Here is a 19,113-nt window from a genome sequence, read left to right on the forward strand (position 1 = left end):
TATCTCCTTATTTAAAGGCCTCATTTAAAGGCAGCCTTGCGTGTATCTTGTGATTCTATATTGATTGTTTTAGAGTCTGTCTCTTCGGGAAATAGCTTTTTCTCTGCCTCCTTTTCACACACTATTATCATAACATGGCCAATAAGTCGAACTGGAGAAATTCATTGTTTTACCCTCACACTCGGATTAACGTACTGCAGTTTTATTTGACTCTTTTGTTTAACTCTTGGGTAATGAATTTTATTTCATCAGAGAATCATAGAATCCCTACAGTGTAGAAGGAGGCCATTCGGCCCATGGAGTCAGCACCGACCCTCTGAAAGAGCACTCTACCTGGGCCTAATCCCTCACCCTATCTCCATAACCCCACCTAATCTGCACATCATTTGGACACTAAGGGCAATTTAGCATGGTCAATCTACCTGACCTGCACACCTTTGCACTGTAGGATGAAACCAGAGCACCCGGAGGAAACCCACGCAGACACAGGGAGAACGTGCAAACCCCACACAGACAGTCACCCAGGAATTGAACCCAGGTCCCTGGCGCTGTGAGGCAGGAGTGCTAACCACTGTGTCGCCGTGACACCCCTTTCATCTGCTAAAAAAATAGATTTTGCGTATTCTGTGTTGGATGACATTGAATAGAATTATTGTGGTTTCTCAACTCCATTGAAGGTTCGAGTTTGTATCTAGCAGTGCAAATCCCTCAGAATGACATAATTGTTAATATTACACCAATCAACCTAATGTTTGTCATTTTTTTTTCTTTTTGTTACTTTCTTGCTCTTAAACCAGTCTTTCTTTCCCTCTCATTATTTATTTTAACTGTGTCTACTTTGCTTCCTCTTTGCCCTCCTTCTCCACTGTTCCTGTTTCACGTTCAGTTCTTAAATTGAATTGCTTAATTGTTGGTCTGTCATTCTGCACAGCCTCAGATGCCCCATTGTCAGTTAACACTTAAGGCAGCTTAGTGGGCAAAATAACTTTGAGCTTAAGGGCACAGGAGAAAACCTAACTAATGAGACACACCTCAGGATGCCCTGTGATAGCAAAGCCCAGGACAACTCGTGCATCTTCATATCAAAGTTAATAAAGTTCAACGTGGACATTTTGATGGTTATTTGTTTTCTATTTACCAATAATTGCGCAGACCCAGTTGGAAAATGAGAAAGTATTCGAATAATGCGATTAATTAAACAGCCCTCCCTTGTGTGGGGAAAAAGTAGATTTCAGATAATAGATAGTTTTAGTGTATCAGTGCTGAAATCTCCAACCAGACTCCTCTGTCCTTTGAAAGCAAGCCTGCGAATAAGAGAGCTTCCATGAGCATTGGCATTTTATCTTTCATTTCACCTGATGGTCAAAACTGCCATCCTGTGCCGGGCACGGTAGCACAGTGGTTAGCACTGTTGCTTCACAGCGCCAGGATCCAGGTTCGATTTTCGGCTTGCGTCACTGTCTGGGTGGAGTCTGCATGTTCTCCCTGTGTCTGCGTGGGTTTCCTCCGGGCACTCCGGTTTCCTCCCGCAAGTCCCGAAAGACGTGCTGTTAGGCAGTTTGGACATTCTGAATTCTCCCTCCGTGTACCCGAACAGGCGCCGGAATGTGGTGACGTTGGGCTTTCCACAGTAACTTCATGGCAGTGTTAATGTAAGCCTACTTGTGACAATAAAGATTATTATTATTGAGGATCGTGGGAATTAAAAGGAGAATGGGATTTGTCATTTGGATTTAAAGCCAAGTTGTGTGGCTTCAGCAATCTGAAGTTGCTTACTCCTTGCAGTACATCACATTTGCTTTCCCTGTAATTTTCAAAAATTGCAAGTCACCCAACTAGATTCCAACACCGGCATTTCATGCCTTTCAACTTATCCAGTGAATAGCTGTCAAATAATATTACAGCTGGATGTATTTTTAGCTCCTTTCTCTCCATATCACTGAAATGTGAAACCAGTGAGCTGATTTGTAATTAATCTCAGAGGAATTGTCTTCATTGATTATGTGTCACCTTACGTATACATGTTTTCACCTAAAGGTTTGCAGAAGCTCTGTGGCCGACTGTTTGGGCATCTAACTCGAATAGTTCTCACCTAAGAGACCTCATGTGGGGTTCTCTAATTGCAACCACATAGCTCCGAAGGCTGTGACAAGTATTACTGCCTCTGTTATATATTTGCTGTGATTTTGCTGATTTTTCATCCTGAACGGGACAACTTGCACTGGGTGTGTGGGATCAAATGCAACAATTAACTAGCTCTGTCCTGTCCAAGAGCGACTATCCTTCTGAATCAGGGAAATGATCACATATTAAGCACACACCGCTGCCATCTACAAGTCCAGGTTGCAGAGGCCCATTATAGTGCTGCAATGAAGTGCTGGGGAACAGTTTTGATTTTGGTCCCCTTAATAAGACCAAAAGAAATGGGAACTGGCCCCTTTGGCCCATTCAAGCCTGCTCTGCCATTCAATAGGATCATAGCCGATCCAACAATCCTTGCATCCACTTTCCTGTCCTTTCCCCGTAACTCTTAATTCCCTTACTGATCAAGAATCCATCGGTTCTTAGCTTCAAATATACACAAGGACTCTGCACACACAGCTGTCTCTGACAGGTAGTTCCAAAGATTCTCTCCTCTGAGAGAAGAAATTCCTCCTCATCTCAGTCTTAAATTGGCTCTCCTTTATTCTGAGACCAACCCCCTGATGCTAGACTCTCCCCTGAGGGGAACATCCTCTCAGCATTTACTCTGTCAAGCCCCTTAAGAATCCTCTATTTTTCAATGAGATCACCTCTCTTCTAAATTCCAATAAGTAGATTTAACCTTTGCTGATAAAGACAATCCCTCCATGCTGGGGATCATCCAACTGAACCTTCTCTGAACCGCCTCCAATGAAACAATATATTTCCTTAAACAAAGGGACCAAAACTGCTCACAGAACTCCAGATGTGGTCTCACCAGTACCTTGTACAGTTGCAGCAAGACTTCCCGGCTCTTATACTCCAACCCCTTGAAATAAGGGCCAGCATTCCATTAGCCTCCCTGATTACCTGCTGCACCTGTGTGCTAACTTTCTGTGCTTTGTACACAAGTATCCCCAAGTCCCTTTGTGTTGCAGCTTTCTGTAGTTTTTCTGCATTTAAGTAATACTGTATTCTGTTCTTTTGTTCTCCCTTCCAACTTCACATTTCCCCACATTATTGTCCATTTGCCAACTTTTTGCCTAATTAATTAACCTATCAATATCTGTTTACAAACTGTTTGTATCCCTCTCGCTTTCCCACTTATTTTTGTGTCATCTGCAAATTTGGCTACAGTACATTTGCTTCCATCCTCCAAGTCATCAATATAATAAACAGGGGCAGCGCGGTGGCACAATGGTTAGCATTGCTGCCTACGGCGCTGAGGACCCGGGTTCGAATCCCGGCCCTGGGTCACTGTCCGTGTGGAGTCTGCACATTCTCCCTGTGTCTGCGTGGGTTTCACCCCCACAACCCAAAGATGTGCAGGATAAGTAGATTGGCCATTCTAAATTGCCCCTTAATTGGAAAAAATAATTGGGTACTCTAAAAAAAAATTTTTTAAATCAATATAATAAACAGTTACAGTCCCAGCACTGATCCATGTAAAACCCCACTGGTTACAAGTCAGCAACCTGAGACAGATCCCCTTATCCCCACTCCCTGTTTCCTGTCCATTAGTCAATTCTCTACCCATGTCAATATGCTATATTCAACACCATGGGCTCTTATGACTGAACGTTTTATGAGATCCTTGCTGAATGTCTTCTGGAAGTTCAAAAACAACACCTCCACCAGTTCCCCTCTGTCTGCTCTCGTTGAGACTTCCTTGAAAAAAACTCTAATAAATTAGTTAGATACGATTTCCCTTTTCATGAAGCCATGCTGACTCTGCTTGATTAGATTATGATTTTCCAAATGTGCTGCTTTATTTCCTTAATAATTGATTCCAATATTTTTTCAACAATAGATGTTAGGCTAATTGGCTTTTTGCCTCCCTCCCTTTATAATTAGGGGTGTCACACTGGCAATTTTCAATCCTCTGGTGTTTCCAAGGATTTTTGGAAAATTGCAACCAACGCAGCCACTATCTCTGTAGCTACTTTTAGGATTCTAGAATACAAGCTATCAGGGCAGTTGACTGCTCTGCCTTTAACCCCATTAGTTTGTCTAATACAACTTCTCTATTGATAGTATTTAATTGCTCCCCCCCCCCCCCCCCACACCGTATTCGAAGCATTTTCCAGCATAAAGACTGTTGCAAAATATCTGTTTAACTCCTCTGCCATTTCTGTGTTCCCATAAATCCATATTTATTGTCTAAGAGACCTATGTTCACTTTGACTCTCTTTCTTTTTATATATTTAAAGAAGCTCTCATTGTCACTTAAGGCAAGATATACGGCATTGGAGGCAATCTGGATCATCAGGTTGATCCTGGTATGGAGGGGATTTTTTTATGCGAGGTTGAGTAGGTTGGGACTGTACTCGTTGGAGTTTAGAAGAATGAGAGGTGACCTTATTGAGACATGTAGGACTCTCGGTGGGCTTGACAGGGTAGATGCTGCGAGTCCAGAGATCATGAATCAGAGTAAGGAGTTGCCAATGTAAGACAGAGATAAGGATGAATTTCTTCTCTCGGAGGGTAGTCAACCTGTGGAATTCTTTATTTCAGAGGGCTGTAGAAGCTGCATTACAGTAGTCCCCCGTTATACCGCGCTCCGCAATACGGCGGTTCGCGATATACGGCGGGGGGGCTTATGGACCCCAACTGTCAGCTTCCCTCTCCGGATCAAAGTGAGCCGGCCGCTGAAATTGACACTGCCAGCTGCTCTCTCCCTCCAATCAGCTGGTAGTGTCAATTTCAGCGGCCGGCTCACTTTGATCCGGAGAGGGAAGCTGCTCTCTCACTGAAACAATCAGCCGGCCGCTGAAATTGACACTGCCCGCTGCTCTCTCCCTCCAATCCAACTTTTAAGTTTTAATGTTTCTGATTGGAGGGAGAGAGCAGCCGGCAGTGTCAATTTCACCGGCCGGCTCACTTTGATCCGGAGAGGGAAGCTGCTCTCTCACTGAAACAATCAGCCGGCCGCTGAAATTGACACTGCCCGCTGCTCTCTCCCTCCAATCCAACTTTTAAGTTGTTAAAAATGCAGCAGTGCTTGTTTTAATTAGATCCACGATGGGGGTTTTAAATTTATTTAAAACCCCCATCGTGGATATCCGCGGCTCGGATGCAACGCGGGTGGCTGTCTTGGACCCCAACACCCGCGTTATAAAAGGGGAATACTGTATTAAGTTCAAGGCGGAGATGGACAGATTTTTAATTGAATGAAATTAAATGAAAATGGCTTATTGTCACAAGTAGGCTTCAATGAAGTTACTGTGAAAAGCCCCTAGTCGCCTGTTCGGGGAGGCTGGTACGGGAATTGAACCATGCTGCTGGCCTGCCTTGGTCTGCTTTCAAAGCCAGCGATTTAGCCCTGTGCTAAACTGAATTAAGGGTTATGGGGATAAGGGTGGGAAAGTGTTGAGGATTATCACATCAGATCAATCACAATCTCATTGAATGGTGAAGGAGCACAGTGGTTAGCACTGTTGCTTCACAGCGCCAGGGAGCTGGGTTTGATTCCCAACTTGGGTCACTGTCTGTGTGGAGTCTGCACATTCTCCCCCTGTCTGCATGGGTTTCCTCCGGGTGCTCCGGTTTCCTCCCACAAGTCCCGAAAGATGTGTTTATTAGGTGAATTGGACATTCTGAATTCTCCCTCGGTGTATCTGAACAGGCGCCGGAATCTGGCGACTGGGGGTTTATCACAGTAACGTCATTGCAGTGTTGATGTAAGCCTACTTGTGACACTAATAAAGATTATTATTATTATAAGTAGATCCGCTGGGCCGAGTGGCCTACTTCCGCTCCTATGCCTTTATGGTCTTACAGTGAAGTTGGATAACCTGACGCAGACCAAGATTAAATTAAATATTAAATACTAATATTGTGCACATAATTTAGAAGAATTTTATACACCCACATAGCTGGAAAATATAGTTTCATCAATTCAAAGAATTGCACGTGATTTAAAATAAATCTCTATAAATATCTGAATACATGGGGGGGTTTGTCCAGGGAATCAAGGTTCTGTTGTCTTCGTTCCCATATGTTACCTTGGTCAAGTCGTCTTTTGGGTTTGTTTTGCTGCATGATGTATCCTGTGTGCTTTCGAGTGTAATGTGCCACATCTCTGCAACTGTGATTTACGTTCAGTTTACTGTCCACTCAGTGGAGGCTCTCAGGAGATTATCAAGGAGCATGCAAGCATCGAAGAGTTTCGTAAAGTAACAAATACGTCTTCAGTAATGGTGGCCCGTGCAGCCATGTGGAATCCTTCCATCTTCAGAAAAGAAGGACTGTTACCAGCAGAGAAGGTTCTAAAGGAATATCTCACATACGTGAGTATATTTAGTTGTCCCTGACTTGGCAGGCGATTTAACATATGTGAATTGTAGAAAGAAGTAATGAATAAGCAAAATTCTGGAGAACGTGTACTCCTAATAGATATTGGCACAATTTATCTGCTTCCCAGTTGGATTAATTCCCATTGTTAATAATTTGATATTCAGCCGATCTCACGCGATCCATAAACAAATAACGGGGCAAGGGAAGATAGCTAAGTCGGGTTAAAAATAATATTTTTTCCCGATTTAAAATTATTATCCATCTCTTTTTGTCACAATGTCTGCTTGGCTCCATGGAAACTACAATAAAACAAAACTGGCCATGTAGCCCCTTGACAAGCGGGGAGGAGAAACCTCTTCACTCAGAGGGTGGGGAACCTGTTGAATTGTCTACCACAGAATGGTGTGGAGGTCAAGCCACTGAATATATTTAAGAAGGAAATGTACAGATTCCTAGACTCTAAAGGCATCAGGGGGTATGGGGAGAGTGCAGGAAAATGGCGTTAAGATACAGCATCAGCCCTGATCATTTTGAATGGGGGAGCAGACTCGAAGGCCAAATTACCTACTCCTGCTCATATTTTCTATGTTTCTGTGACAAAGTAAGATGGAAAGAGCCATCGTGCATGAAACCACCCATTGTCAGCCAAAGGTGTCTGCACTCTGCAGAATAATCGAACCGCGATAGACATGCAAAAAGCTCAGCATAATTTCCATCAACAGACTGTCTCTTGTCAAAAATATCCCAGATCATTGGTAGAAGCTTTCCTGAAAAGAGAGTATCTAAAGCAGGAAATGTTACATTTTGTCAGCCTGTCGCTATTTGAAGTAACTGAATGGCCAATCGCCATTCTGCACCTTCCATTCTACCAACATCCATACTCTTCTTTGTAACGACTGTTACAATAGGTCGGGATTTTCGGATCCTGCCATTGGCAGGACTCACCACGGGGGTTTGGACGGCCCAGCCAAAAAGTCCATTGACTTACAGCAGAACTGGACAATCCTGGGAAACTAACTGAGAGATTAAAGGTGAAAGGATAGAAATTAATTTCATTCATTTTAAAAACAGAACCCCGTTTCCAGTGGTTTGTAGATCCTTGGCACGGGAATCCACGCTTTAATCCAAAGCTCTGCCCACCATTCAAACTGGCCTGACTGACTCGTGGAAAGCAGCAATGACAGCAAAATAATGGGAGCCATAAAAGGAGAGAAAAGCTGGTCCAGTGATTTTAGACAGACTGATTTGAATTCAAATGCTTTGGAATTAATATAACTAAAATCTATATAAACATTATTAATAATTCTGCGGAATTTGAACCACGCTGCAAAACAGTGGACAAGGATTTGTAAAGCCTCAGGCAATGTATTATAGAAGGATTGATATAATTTGTTTTGATCTCCAGGCAATTAGATACGACAGTCATTACTCAAATACAAAATACTGCCTGTGCCAAATGTTGAGAGAGAAACTGGAATCAGCTCAGGGGAAAAAATTGCATGCTGCGCAATCGAATGAAGAGATCTGGTAAGTATTTCACTTGGTGTTTAGCTCAAGGAGAAAACATTGTACCTGTGATGACTAAGTGTGTTTTGTTTATATGAAAACTTCCAGAAACCCAAAATAGCCTTCATCTGATTTCTTCTTATTTACACTTGAAGTATTGGCTTCTGTGCCTGGATCGTTAGGAACAGGAGTGGACCACACAGAGCCCCTTGAGGCTACTCTCTCTCGGCCATTCTGTTTTATAATGGCTAATCTCTACTTCATTTCTCTTTATATACCTCTGTTCCATGCCCCTCACCTCGTCGACACCCTCACCTCAGAAAAATCCAACAATCTCGGTCTTGAAAGCTCCAATTGATCTGGCATTCACAGCCTCATGGGTGAAGAGAGGTCCAGGTTTCTGCTACACATTGCGTGAAAAAATACTTTCCGATTTCGCATTTACAAATTGCACTCTAATACTAAAATGATATCCCCACTTTGCAATTACAGGAATCTTTGGCTTCACTGAACCAAGCGTGTGCAAGAAGCCTCTGTGCACAGTTTGAAGTGCTTTCCTCAGGCCTCTGTTCAGCTCCAATTCCATTGTAGGCTTTTGTTTGAGGAGTAGCTTGTTCCATTTTGGAATTTGCTGTTTCACTAAAATGTGACTGATTTTTTAAACATTTTAATTTTATTTTTAAAAACTCACCTGAAAGCCTTGTTAGGATGGCAACCAACATGATATTGGAAGACAACACTGCTCAACCGACGATCTGTGTGCCTTTGAGGTGCATATTTCAGTCAGCCTTTAACAATAAATTGACTGGAAAATGTAATCCAGATGCATCAAGAACTCTTTTATGCCGTTTGTTAATGGTGTATTGAATTCCTGGGACAGTTGCTTGCTGACATCTCACCAAATTAATCTAAACCTCAAGCATTTCACTTCATGGAACCATATCAGATACAATTGCATAAAGCAGTTAACGTGATTTTAGTTGAACTCTTCCATGTTTCCACAATAATAACAGCTGAAGAATAGAGAATAATGAATTAACTGTAGGTTTAATGAGGAATTGCAAACAAGCCAATCAGACTCACCAAAATTGCTGAATACGGAAAGAGGGGAATGAACTCCGTGATTAGTTTGTGCTGTGGTAATGTTACCGTTGTCGCCTTCAGAATATTTGCTTAATTATTTTTGCTGATACTCTTTGATTTTTAAAGCCTGCTTCTTCCAGGTACCATTTTGTAAACCTGTTTTGATAAATTTGCCTAATAAATGCCCAATGATGCTGCTAAAGCATTCTCGTAGTAAGACTGAACCTGGGTTTTGCCATGTTGAAATTTGCTTCACTCAACCGTGCCACACATAATTTGGGTAATAACAGTCCCATTGTCAGCACGATTGCTACCAAAACCCTGCAGAGTGCTGAACAGACTGACTTTTGGTCAGATCAGGGAACAGCTGCAAATTGTGAGATCACCTTTTTCATTGGGTTATCAGGCTGGGAACTGTTTAGCACTGTCTGTAGAGTGAGGTAAAGAACAAAACCGTGCTAAAATTGCTGAAGAAGCTTAAAGAAAAAAGTTGCAAATGTTGGAAATTGAAATCAAAACAGTAAAATCTGCAAATTAATGCAACTCCTGTACGAGGAAAGGACAGGTTGACATCTCGGATACAACACGATCTTTCCTCAGAGCTAGCTGAAATTGCAATTTATTGCATTTTTACATGATTGCCCTTTCAACATTGAGGCAACTGGACCCAAATTAAGCTATTGCCCCTGAGAACCCTAGGTGGGCCTTCGTTGCAGCTTTTACTTCTACAATAGTCCTAAACTCGGAATTGTTTGAGCTTGCATACAATTATCTAACAGAATGAACAATTCTAATTTTGTACAAATCAAACCCTCCAGGGTTTAAACCAGGTTTACCAATGCCCTCCTGATCTGGAGTCACATTTAATATTGGTGTAACCAATATTGTGGCCTATATTTCATTGCACTCACGATGATCTGATAAACCTTTTTGTATTCCGGTCTCAGTAGCATGTGAGTAAATGTTCTGTGAGTCAAACCCAGGAAATTATAGTTACAAACAAAAGTAAGCTCAGAAACACAAATGAATTAGCCTTACAGGACGTTGAATTAATCAGTGTTGACAAATTTATAATCTGTCATGCTATTGGCAAAATCAGTTCCTATTTGAGGCTTGTTGGGGATGTGGCAGTGGGCTTGAGGAGTATTTTTGTGTTATGATTAACTGGCAGCTAACATTGATGATCTAAGCCTGCCACCTAATGGTACAGATACAGAATTGCAATGTTGGTTGGCTTTGGAAAAGCAGAGCAATCCTGCTGCCTGTTTGATACAGATTTCAAGCCTCACTTTTTTTACTTCATAACTATAATGTTAGTTAGATATCACGGATATTGGAATTGTGTGCACTTTACTGGGTAACATAGAGGCAGAATCTAGATGAGAAGCAGCGACAGGGGCACTGTAGTAGCAGTGGTGGGAAGGTGCATGCTGCCACTCTTTGAGAGAGGGCAGCAGGCTCATTCTCCATGGAGCCACTGGCACTCCCCTTGGATAGCACCTGAGCAATCCTTGTGATCTGCTGGAGGACAGATTGTGCTGGTAGCCAAAGCCATGATGGTGGCAGCCTCTGTCTGGGAGCCATCTGCAAGTTCCCCTCCAAGCCACATGCCACCTTGACTTGTAGCAGTACCGCCGTTCCTTCACTGTCATTGAGCTAAATCCTGGAACTCCCCAACAGCATTCTGGGTGTTCCTACAAGAAAGTAGCTCGCTGCCACCTTCTTGAGGGCAATTAGGGATTGGCAGTAGCAATGGCCACATCGCATGAAAGAATAAATTAAAGCTTAGCACTGCAGTACTCAGACACTGGGCGGTGCTCGAGTGAAATTTAAGATATTGGCCATCAGGAACTGCATTATGATTCGATTCACAAGTGTTCCCATGGAGTTAGCCACTAATCCCATGCTGGAAATGATAAGGCCCAAGTTCTGCCCAAAGCTTTGTACCAGCTTTGTAATCAACTCCGCCATTTTCCTGCAGGCTTTCTGGCAGGTTTCCCAATGCAGCAAGCATTTGTGTGTGCATTGCCATTGGCATTTTTCTGTACGCTGCCCCATCAATGTCCTCAACTGAGTCATCTGAGAGCGTCCTCACCCTCAAGGGAGCTAACACTTGCGCCACCCTTTTTGCCCTGTCCTGCTAGGAGTTCAGTCCAGGCTGTTGCTGCCCATGTTGAGGCAGTACATTTCAAAGTCAAGACAGCCCTTCACCAAACTGGAAAGATCCCAACATAAAGAAGGTCATGACCACACCACTGGCAGTGCTGTCCTTGCTCTGCTTTGTGCCAGTAGATCTGCCTGAAACAGCTGTCAGACTTCAGTGAGCACCTCCTTAGTGAAATGGAGACACTACACACAGACACTGGGCGAAATTCTCCCAACGGGAGACTAAGTGCCGATGCCAGAGTGAAAACCGGAGTGTTTCACTCCGGAGGCCGCTCCTCGGCCCTTATTCTCCCACCCCTAGGGGGCTAGGAGCGGCGCCGCATCAATTACGTGCGCCGGGCCTTGGCGCCGTGTCAAAGTGGCGCCGTGTAAATGACGTGGTCGGTGGCGCTTAAATGATGTCACCCGTGCATGCGCAGGTTGGCCGGCGCCAAACCCACGCATGCGCGGTTGCCGTCCTCCCCGCGGGCGCCCCGCAAGACATGGAGGATTGATCTTGCGGGACGGCGGAGGAAAAGAGTGCGTCCTTTAGAGACGCCGGCCCGCCGATCGGTGGGCACCGACCGCGGGCCAGACCCCTACTGAGCACCCCCCTGGTGCTCAATCCTCCCTCCCGCCCTCCCCATCGGCCGCACACGCAGCGTTCGCGCGCTGTTCACGCCGGCAGCGACCAGGTGTGGTTGGCGCCGGCGTGAACCTGTCGGATTGGGCAGGCCGCTCGGCCCATCCGGGCCAGAGAATCGCCGCTCGCCTGTTAGAAACGGCAAGCGGCGATTCTCCGAGTGGCCTGTCGTGAAACGTGGCATGCCGTTTTGGGTGGGGTGGGAGAATCGCGTGCGGGTGCCAGGGCGATGTGGCGGGCATCGCCCGGCACTCCTGCGATTCTCCCACCCGGCCTGGGGGTCGGAGAATCGCGCCGACTGTTTCTTGCTGATGTTATGTTAAGAGAATTGCTCCCTGAAGGCCCTATGTGGATAAGGTCTCCCGTTGAGAGCAGCTTTTACGACTCTGTGTTGCCTTTACTCAATCTCTCTGATGTGTGGCCGGCCAAAGAGAATGATAGCTGCAGCACATGTCACTGGGAGTAAGTGGTGTGAGCAGGACCTTTTTGAAGTCAGAACAAAAGCCTTCACCGCATACAATACTTCTCCCTGTTCACCAACTTTGATTAAGAGTATAAACTATCAAAACAATCTCCACAACAATCGATAAAAACCTGACAGGGGTTGATGATCCCTTTAATTTTCCTGCCTGTTCAACTGTGCGAGGTTAAGAGAAAGCACTAGCTGGATTATGAGATCAAAAACTGCACCACTCCATCAAATCGGTCATATGGTCTGACTGATGCCACAGTCTACCTGCTTTACATACTTCCGTTCTTATTCCCACTCAGTTGCCGTTCTGTCTATTGCACTGAAAATATGGGTGCAAAGGAGCCAAATTTCACAGTCAGCTAGGCCGATGGGGATAGCTATGCTTCTATCTAGGGCAGGGGTGGGCAAACTACGGCCCGCGGGCCGCATGCGGCCCGCCAAAGGTATTTCTGCGGCCCACCAAGTCATTAAAAAAAAAAAAAAAAAAAAATTTTTTAAAAAAATTTTTTTTTTTTTTTTTAAATTTTTTTTTAAAGGTTAATGGGTGGGGGGGCTGTTGGGTTACTTACTGGTATAGGGTGGATACGTTGACTTGAGTAGGGTGATCATTGCTTGGCACAACGTCGAGGGCCGAAGGGCCTGTTCTGTGCTGTACTGTTCTATGTTCTATATGAGGCGCCCACAATCATAACCGGGTGAAGTGATTATTTTACTTAATATACTATGCGGCCCTTTGTGAATTGTGAATTTCTGAATGCGGCCCTTGCACGGAAAAGTTTGCCCACCCCTGATCTAGGGTATAAGTATCGTTAATTCTATGAAAGCAGAAAAAAACAATACAGTTGGGGGTGTCATGATCCCATTGATGTTAAACTGGACGGGAAGATTCCAGAATGGAACCTTGACTCAAAAGACTATAACCTGAATTTTTTTTTTATAAAACATGGAGGAACAGGGTCACAGGACTGCTAATTAGTTTTAACAACAAGGAAAAAACCATTTATTAAACATGAAAATATTGGATTATGATACAGTACGCCTTTACACCTCCTTAACAATTACACACAAGTTAATCTACAATGGTCTCATTAACACAAAGTCCATTTTAAGCACACAAGGTGACTGAGGGCAAATGCACTCTCCACTCTGAAGGTTTATGGATGCCTCCTTGGAATTTCCCCAAATGATTGTCACTTGATAATTTTCCCAAATGATTGTCACTTGATAATTTTCAAACTCCACTCCTAAAAATACGCTTTAAACTTTTCTCTCATAATTATGCTTTCCCTTAGCAGTTTGCATTCAGAAATCCAGACCAGGTTTTCTAAATGACTCTTCAAGCTTCCACTCCACTTTTAACAGTGCATCCAGTCCAGGATTTTGTACCAACTCCTTTAGGATTTCTTTGTCTTGACTGCTGAGCAAACTGCTCACAATTGCTTGAACTCTTGATCCCCAAACGGCTCCCCAGTGTCCTGTCTCCAACTGCCAACAAATTCAGCTAAAACTAAAACTTAAAAGCTTCATTTTATCTTTACAAAGGCCTCCAGTTGCTAAGTAATCCCTGCTAATTCTATTTATTCTTCACGCTATAGCCCTCTCTAAGTGCAATAGAAACACAGTTGGAACTTAACCTACTCCCCGCAGATACAAAAACCTTGATCCAGCATGAATCTAACTAGGTTTTACTCTTCCAGGCACAGAAACATTAAACTAAACCCACTTAAAACTATATATTTTTTCTAATGTTTACCAGTACAAAAAGAAACCCCTTAAACTATCTTTGTTTTCCTCACAGAAGAAAGCTTCAGATACACTTTAACACCATGACTAGCTAGAGCCTCAACAACAATGTAACAGGCAATGCTTTATGCTCGAGCTTTCCAGTTATGTGTTTAGTTGAATAGTTTCAACGTTAAATGTTGACCTAAAATATGACAACAAATGGCTAACAGAAGGAAGGGATAAACACAGTTTTTTAAAAGTATATCCTTCAGAATCCTTACCAACAATACAGGAACAAAACTTTAAAGAAAAACTCTGCTCTATTTTACCATTAATATGCCACCTATTTACTAAATGTTATTTAGCGTGTGATCGTATTCTGCCTGTGCTCTCCTATTGCATGCACCAGGCTTCATGCATTATCTGAAGTGAGGAAAAATGCATGTTTTATTCAACAGCCCTTGAATTTTTCTGGAAAGCTCACCTAAAACACTTCTTCTAAGTAGCTACATTTCAATTCCACTTAAGGGTAGGTTGTAATTCTGTCAGGTAAAGCGAAATGAATCAATAAATCCAAAAGAAAATAAATATAACTTTTTGAAAAAAGTTTCCAGTTCATTTTATTTTGTACACACGAAAAAGACTTTCCCATAGTACTGCCCCATGAACAGAAACTTGAATAAATAAGTAGCTTCTGAATGTTGCACCGGATTATGAATCATATCCTTTTTTTGGAGTGTATGGAAATGATTTTTTTTAAATGCCCTACCTCCCAGAACAGTGATGGACAACCTAGGCTAGTGAGTGGGCCACATCAGCGGCCCTCCTTCATCTCAGTGGGCTGCAAGATTGAAATCTGGTTTGTTAACTGATCTTGATGGCATGAATAAGATTGAACAGACGCCAAATATTTCATAATGAATTATAGAAAATGCTTATTCATATATTTCTACAGCTGTCATCAATTTCAAATGGTAAAAACAAAAGAAGTACTTATGCTTTGAAAACAGAGGAGTGCACGGCTCTCACAGTCAATGTTGTGTACACTCAGCAAGCAGCTCAATCACTTCAGTCATACTGTTAGAAAAAAAACTATGCAGATGGAAATCAGTGGAACATGGCAACCCTGCGCTTGGGCAACGGTCAACAAAATGTCACGTGGGCCGCACTCGGAACCCAGATGGACTGCATTTGGCTCCCAAGCCGCGGGTTGGCCATCACTGTCCAAAACCCTCCTCTGGTATTTCTAACAGACAGAAAATTGAAGACACTTCATGTCTGAATTTCCAATGCAGGCAGGCAAGTGCGATTGCTATGTGCTGCTGTGATTGCAAATACTGAAGTATTCCCCGTCTGTGTCCGTTTGAACTGGGTTAACAGACTGAACAGAACAATAATGGATTTTTGCACTTCCAAACTTAGTTTGGGTTGAGAGAGAGCATCTTCTGCTATCTATTAGGAAGAACTTGCATTGATATAGCACTTTACACATTCTCTAGATGTCTGAAAGCATCTCACAATCAATGCATTGCCTTTGAAATTCCGTCACTGTTGCTGTACAGAAGATGCAGCAGCCAATTTGTGCACAGCAGAGGCCCACAAACAACAATGCGATTCATGACCAGATAGTCTGTTTTTGCCCTTATGATGTGGCTATGCCCCCTAGTTCTAGACTCTACAAACAGGGATAATAGCCTCTCTGTGCCCGCCCTTCTCGAACCCTCTCGGAATCTTATTCATTTCAATGAGATCACCTCTCATTCTACTTCTAAACTCCAAGGATTATAAGCCCAGACTACTTGATCTCGTCTGTTAGGACAGCCGTCCCATCCCAGAAATCAATCCAGTGAAATTTAGTTGTACCCCACTCTAAAGCAAGTCTATCCTTCTTTAGGTATGGAGACCTGAACTGGACATGGCACTCTAGGTGTGGCCTCGCCAAAAGCCCTGTACAGTTGCAGTAAGACTTCTTTACTGTTGTGCTCCAACTCCCTTGCAGTAAAGGTCAACATACCATTACTCTCCTAATTGCTTGCTGCACCTGAATGTTAACTACTTGTGTTTTGTGGCAATATCTCTCCGAATACCAGCATTTAATAATTTTTCACCATTCAGATGTTATTGCCACCTTCTTGCCCACATTCACTTTGCAGACTCTCTCAGTTTACATTTTCTCCCTCTGCTTCATCACCAAACTTGGATATATTTCACTTGGTCCCTTTAACTGGAAAGTTTCAAAAAAGTGAAGTGAAGTCCATTTTACCTCTTGGTCTGCTGACTATGAGAATTCTTCAATGTGATTGGCTGCTGCCCCATCTTGATTACATCATCGTTGCTGAATAGTTGGTGATCTGCTTGATTTGTAGCCAGATTCAAACTGATCAGGTTAAATCGACACCACGGAGATCAGTACACCTTTGTGTACATCTTTAGTCAAAATCAGCGGTGAGCACCATCACTTTCCTGTCTGTTAAACGCATACCCTTCTTTAGTATTCGCACAATCCAGGCCTTTATCAACCCCTCCCCCGTTGCATTTGTTTGTCATTTTTGAACATAAAGATCCCCAGGAGATTTAATTCTCGACTTTGGCTAGTTTAGCTCAGTGGGCTAGATAGCTGGTTTGTGATGCAGAACAAGGCCAGCAGCGCGGGTTCAATTCCCGTACCAGCTGAGAATTCTGAATTCTCCCTATGTGTACCCGAACAGGCGCTGGAATGTGGCGACTAGGGGCTGTTCACAGTAACTTCATTGCAGCGTTAATGTAGGTCTACTTGTGACAATATTTATTTATTTGTAATTATACAACCACATTTCTGTGATGGCTGTTATATCAGACCTGTTTCTCTCTGTGCCATTAACTTGTCTACGTCATTGCAAGTGCTTTGTTCATTCATATAAAGTGCCCTTAATTTAACATTTTCCCATTTTTCCCTGGCTTAACTATCACTGCTACACTATTACCATTAAACACTCTGTTCCTTCCTGTCACGATCTGCACATCTTGACCCAAATTGCTAGACTGCTCAATAGCCTTGACATTTCTCTTTAGATTTCTTAATATCCCTTCACCGGATATTGATTCATTCAACTCTGACTTGTGTAACCCTCTGTCAACTTGCACATGACTTGGGTGTCCGGCTTGGGTCACTGTCTGTGCGGAGTCTGCATGTTCTCCCCGTGTCTGCGGGGGATTCCTCCAACAAGTCCCTAAAGATGTGCTGTTAGGTGATTTGGACATTCTAAATTCTCCCTTAGTTTGCCCAAAAAGGTGCCGGAGTGTGGCGACTAGGGAATTTTCACAGTAACTTCATTGCAGTGTTAATGTAAACCTAATTGTGACACTAATAGAGATTATTATTATTTTTATTAATCCAGAGGTTATTATCCTGAAGGTTCTTATTAACTTAGACACCAACTTCCTTCAGCAGAACCTTATTCCTTGTTCTACCTGTGCGTTTGGCCACAACTGGATCCTCATCCTTCACAAAATGTATTCCAGAAATTAGGAAATACCCTTAATCCTGTCATCCCTCGTTATTCGTGTGTCAGTCCAGATTATGGGCACAAGTCCTGGAGCACGCTTGAACCCACAATTTTCTGTCTCAAAAGACCTGAGTGATGCCACCGAGATTGTCTTAAATCTGGAATACAAGACAAGTGGCAAGAGCTCTTATCACAAGAATATGTTGATGTGATCCCACAAGAATCGCATCAGCAATAAAACAGCTTGGACTTCTGATTTCTCTGTGCCCCCTTGTAAAATGTTGGCACAAAAAAGCCAACATTTTCCAAGTGATGAACATCAGGTATGCAATTTGTTAAAGCTCAGTTGTTTTTTTGTTGTGACAAACATTTGGTAACCATGGTTGCATTCTTCCTATAAACAGTGAGGCTTTTGAAATGAATGAATATTATAAAGAAGTTATGGCTTGCTTGGAAATAAAGAGGGACATGTTGAATGCGAAATGTCAAGAGAAATTGGAACAACAGCCTGGCGATAATGGATCTCCTGATGTCATACAAATGGCAATCAGGTTCAACAAGTAAGGCTGAAAAACAGTTACAATTATCAGAATGTGATATTAAATTTTTTTGGGTGAACTATGCAACCATTTTTTTTTTCAGACTAGCTCATGGCTCCAATTTTCTAATAACTGAAGAAACATACTTTTATCCTACCGCTTGTCAGGTTTAAGTCAAACTTTGTCTGAAAAAATCTGCTATCCGAAAATGAGGCTTAATCTTTCGTGACTCTTTAACACTCCTCGTGCGGTAATGATGATCAGATTGAAATTGGTAGCTGATCATTTTTTCAAAGACTAACAGGAAAACGTCTGTCAGATTTGAAACCTTAAACGTAATTAGACTCCTTGGGTTCCCTAATGTAAATTTACCGTGTTTGTTTAGTTTGTTTTTACTGTGTCCATTCACTCGCTGCACTTTGCCATGATATTGACGTTTTAAAAGTTTATAAACTTATCCCAAGAATAGATTTACTCACAGTTGGGTTGGTAGACTGCAAGGATGTTTAGTTGTTAATGAACAACTCTTCTGCATCAGCATGACCTTGACAACACTTTGGCCTGGAGATTATGGCCCCACTACGGCACGGCAGGAAACTACAGGCCAGTTAGTGTAATATCTATCATAGGAAGAATGTCAGAAACTAGTATTAAAGAATTTATAGCAGGGCACTTAGAGAAGCTCAAGGTAATCAGGCAGAGTCAACATGGTTTTGTGAAAGGGAAATCATGTTTAACCAATTTATTGGAGGTCTTTGACAAAGTAATATGTGTCGAGGATAAAAGGGAACCAGTGGATGCACGTACTTAGATTTCCCAAAGGCATTTGATAAGTGCCACATAAAGGTTATTGTGGAAAATAAATGCTAATGTTTTGGGGAGTAACGTGTTGTCATGGATTGACTGGCTAACAGGAAATAGAGAGTAGGCATAAATGGGTCTTTCTCAAGTTCGCAAGATGTAACAAGTGCTGTGCCACAGGGAACAGTGCAGCGACCTCAACTGTTCATAATGTATATAAATGGCTTAGATGAAAGA

The 19,113-nt window shown here is 42.8% G+C and overlaps 1 protein-coding gene across 1 annotated transcript in view; it reads left to right on the forward strand.

Annotated features, from left to right (window-relative positions):
* Nucleotides 1-19,113, forward strand: part of dus2 (dihydrouridine synthase 2) — an 88,853-nt gene that overhangs the window by 50,100 nt on the left and 19,640 nt on the right. Inside the window, exons 10-12 of the mRNA XM_038805990.1 lie at nucleotides 6,302-6,470; nucleotides 7,883-8,004; nucleotides 17,941-18,096. Of these exons, the coding sequence (XP_038661918.1) occupies nucleotides 6,302-6,470; nucleotides 7,883-8,004; nucleotides 17,941-18,096 (447 nt within the window). The remainder of the gene's footprint in view (nucleotides 1-6,301; nucleotides 6,471-7,882; nucleotides 8,005-17,940; nucleotides 18,097-19,113) is intronic.

This window comes from Scyliorhinus canicula, chromosome 9 (genome assembly GCF_902713615.1).
Source record: "Scyliorhinus canicula chromosome 9, sScyCan1.1, whole genome shotgun sequence".
NCBI classification, from domain to species: domain Eukaryota; kingdom Metazoa; phylum Chordata; class Chondrichthyes; order Carcharhiniformes; family Scyliorhinidae; genus Scyliorhinus; species Scyliorhinus canicula.